We start from the raw sequence: 3,963 nt of genomic DNA on the forward strand, positions 1-3,963 counted from the left end.
GATGTATGGTTCAGTAGATTGATTAGTTCGTATCGCTGGAAACTTCACATGCCATATTCATCATTTCTATTTGCACGACTTATGATTGAGTAGCCGTTCAATTAGTTTCTCTGCTGGTATCCTATCACTGTAAACTGTTCCTCTCAATATTTAAGCAATTTCGCTTGATTTGGTTCCTGTAAGTATCACACATGATTACTGCCGGTCCCTCAGACTGCAGTAGTCCAGCACGATGCGGGGCTCAAGCTCATCTGCCTCTATTATTAATTCGCGCCTCCGATCACACCACCACCACCACAGCATCCTTCACTGATAGTTTGCGACGAACCGACCACGTTGCGGGGCTCTATGTATCCTGCTCGCCGTCGTTTTCGCTGCGGCAGTGGCGGAGGAAACAGAGAAGCAGTCCTCATACATTGTGCACGTCGCGCACAAGCACGCGCCGCTGCTGCCAGGCCGCGGCGGACTGCTAGCCACCGGAGCGTAAGGCTCGCGTTCCTGCGTGACCACATCCCCGTGCACATGTCCGTCCCGGCGCCGAGGGTGCTCTACTCCTACTCCCACGCGGCGACGGGCTTCGCGGCGCGCCTCACGGGACGCCAGGCCGCGCGCCTAGCGTCCCAGCGTTCCGTCCTCGCCGTCGTCCCCGACGCGACGCTTCAGCTGCACACCACGCTGACGCCGTCCTTCCTCGGCCTCTCGGCTTCGTCCGGCTTGCTCCCGGCGTCCAACGGCGCCACGGACGTCGTCATTGGCGTCATGGACTCCGGCGTGTACCCCATCGACCGCGACTCGTTCGCAGCGGACCCGTCCCTGCCGCCGCTGCCGCCTGGAAAGTTCCGAGGGAGCTGCGTCTCGGCTCCGTCGTTCAATGCCTCCGCGTACTGCAACGGCAAGCTCGTCGGCGCCAAGGCCTTCTACGAGGGGTACGAGCTTGAACTTGGCCGTCCGATCAACGAGACGGAGGAGTCGAGGTCGCCGCTGGACACCAACGGCCATGGCACGCACACCGCCTCCACGGCCGCCGGCTCTGCCGTCGCGGACGCGGCCTTGTACGGCTACGCCAAAGGGAAAGCCGTGGGCATGGCCCCGGGCGCGCGCATCGCGTCCTACAAGGTGTGCTGGAAATACGGGTGCATGACCTCTGACGTCCTTGCCGCGTTTGACGAGGCCATCGCCGACGGGGTGGACGTCATCTCCATTTCGCTCGGCTCCACAGGCTCGGCAGAGTCGTTTGATATGGATAGCATCGCCGTTGGCGCCTTCAGCGCCGTCCGCAAGGGCATCCTAGTCTCGGCCTCCGCGGGAAACTCCGGTCCCGGCGAGTCTACTGCCCGCAACGTGGCGCCGTGGTTGCTCACAGTCGGCGCGTCAACCGTCAACCGCCGGTTCGCAGCGGACGTGGTTCTCGGCAACGGCGATACATTTCCAGGCTCTTCCTTGTACGCCGCCCCCCCCCCGCTTGGCGCAACCAAGATACCGCTGATATACGGCCGGACCGTCGGCTCAAAGACCTGTGAAGCCGGGAAGCTGAACGCCAGCCTGGTCGCCGGGAAGATCGTTCTATGCGACCCCGGCGTGAATTTCAAGCAAGGGGACGCTGTGAAACTCGCTGGCGGCGTGGGAGCCATCTTCACGAGCGCGAAAGAGATGGGCGAGCAGGCGTTCGGCAGCCCCCAAATCCTCCCCGCTACAGCCGTCACCTTCGCCGCCGCTAAGAAGATTCAGAAATACATAAGCAAGAATACATCCCCCATGGGGACGATCGTGTTCCAGGGCACCGTCATCGGCCCGACACCTCCTTACCCTAGAATGGCGTCCTTCTCGAGCCGCGGGCCAAACATCCTCGCGCCGGAGATCCTCAAGCCGGACATCACTGCCCCAGGCGTGGAAATTCTCGCAGCTTGGACCGGCGCCAGCTCGCCTTCAGGCCTCGAGTGGGACACAAGGCGAGTGCAATACAACATCATGTCAGGGACGTCCATGTCGTGCCCGCACGTGAGCGGCATCGCGGCGTTGCTCCGGCAGGCCAGGCCGGAGTGGAGCCCCGCCGCCATCAAGTCTGCGCTGATGACCACCGCGTACAACCTAGACAGCGCCGGCAGCGTCATCGGCCTTCGCGGCGGTGTTCAGCTCGAAAAAACACAAGGTCATCACTCAGCGTCGTGTCGTGCGTAACGTCGGCGGAAACGCCGAGGCCACCTACAATGCCACGGTCACCAGCCCTGCCGGCGTGCGCGTCACGGTGAAGCCGCGAAAGCTTAGGTTCAGCGTGACCGAAGAAACGCAGGAGTACGAAATCACCTTCACCCGAGCCGCGGGGAGCGTCAAGGAAGCCTACACTTTTGGGTCAATCGTCTGGAGCGACGGCGAGCACACGGTGACGAGCCCCATCGCAATAACTTGGCCGTCGACGAGCAAAATAGCGGAGATATGATGTGGGTTGGTTTTGCAGTTGCTGGCTGCCTGGTGTGTCCCCTCACTGCCCTAAAGTTGCAGAGATATGATGTACTCCGTACCACACATGAGAATATTACTATATATGTGAGATTTCAGAATTCACACCCTAGGAGAACCAAGCACTGACTTAACGGCCTGAGCTCACCGCTGTGAGCTCGCCCACTCATGGTTCAAGTTGCAGGTGCGATATTCAGCCCAAGCTTCCCCACTGCCGCTTTGGAGAAAATTGGGCGAAAACCAACAACACACAGTGGACACCCTGGCCAGCCTGGCTACCCACACGGAGCACACACGCCATCGAGAAGAAAAGCCATCGATGAGGATGTCATCGAGCGTCATCGTCGTCACTCCTCCACGAGCCAACGATTCCGACTTCACCTTAGACGACCGCCACCGAGACCCTCGCCACGAACGACACTGGAGCCAATGTGAGCCTATGCCAAACAGTCGACCCCCAAGCACGTCGAGGAGGAGGCAACTCCGACTTCAACCGTGACCTTCATAGGAGAAAGTTGCACTCCTTGCATCGACACAAGCACCAATCAAGTGGCATCGTTGCCACAAGTTGCCTCGCAGCTCCGACTTCAGCATCACGGCAGGGGTGACGAAGGACATGCCGCAACTCCGATCCGCTCACCATTGTCATCGTTGCCACACAGCCCACGACGCCAACACCAACCATCTTCCACGGGTCCCTCCGACCAAAGCAGCTCCAAATCGATGCCCTCAAGAGGGGAGACGACACAAGAGCGCCGCCATCGACCGACCACGACGGATCTAGGGATTACCCCGGAGCTTTTCCAGACAGGATGACAAAACATCACCTCGGCGATACCTTCAAGAAGGAAGCGACGCCCGAAGCCGTCGCCATTGCCGGCCTCGACCAGCTGCGGCCGGCCAGCCACCGAGGACAAGGCATTAGCCCGGAGCTTATCACGCCATCCTGCTTCATGCTTCTGGCTAGACCACCTCCCTGAAGGAGATATGCCCTAGAGGCAATAATAAAGTGGTTATTATTTATATCTTTATGTTTATGATAAATGTTTATATATCATGCTAGAATTGTATTAACCGAAACATTAGTACATGTGTGATATGTAGACAAACAAGAAGTCCCTAGTATGCCTCTTAAACTAGCTTGTTGATTAATGGATGATTAGTTTCATAATCATGAACATTGGATGTTATTAATAACAAGGTTATGTCATTGTGTGAATGATATAATGGACACACCCAATTAAGCGTAGCATAAGATCTCGTCATTAAGTTATTTGCTATAAGCTTTCGATACATAGTTACCTAGTCCTTATGACCATGAGATCATGTAAATCACTTATACCGGAAAGGTACTTTGATTACACCAAACACCACTGCGTAAATGGGTGGCTATAAAGGTGGGATTAAGTATCCGGAAAGTATGAGTTGAGGCATATGGATCAACAGTGGGATTTGTCCATCCCGATGACGGATAGATATACTCTGGGCCCTCTCGGTGGAATGTCG

At 57.1% G+C, this 3,963-nt stretch overlaps 1 protein-coding gene across 1 annotated transcript; it reads left to right on the top strand.

The window, feature by feature from the left end:
* Positions 1–432: 432 nt before the first annotated feature.
* Positions 433–2,304, top strand: LOC139835335 (subtilisin-like protease SBT1.4). Its single transcript, XM_071825196.1, has one exon. The coding sequence runs from the start codon at positions 523–525 to the stop codon at positions 2,176–2,178; it is 1,656 nt and encodes a 551-aa protein (XP_071681297.1). The 5' UTR covers positions 433–522; the 3' UTR covers positions 2,179–2,304.
* Positions 2,305–3,963: the final 1,659 nt, after the last annotated feature.

The sequence above is a fragment of the Lolium perenne genome, chromosome 2 (assembly GCF_019359855.2).
Source record: "Lolium perenne isolate Kyuss_39 chromosome 2, Kyuss_2.0, whole genome shotgun sequence".
In the NCBI taxonomy this organism is placed as follows: domain Eukaryota; kingdom Viridiplantae; phylum Streptophyta; class Magnoliopsida; order Poales; family Poaceae; genus Lolium; species Lolium perenne.

Coding starts and splice junctions, on each gene's coding strand:
- LOC139835335 (XM_071825196.1), top strand. CDS start 523: ATGTCCGTCCCGGCGCCGAGGGTGCTCTACTCCTACTCCCACGCGGCG.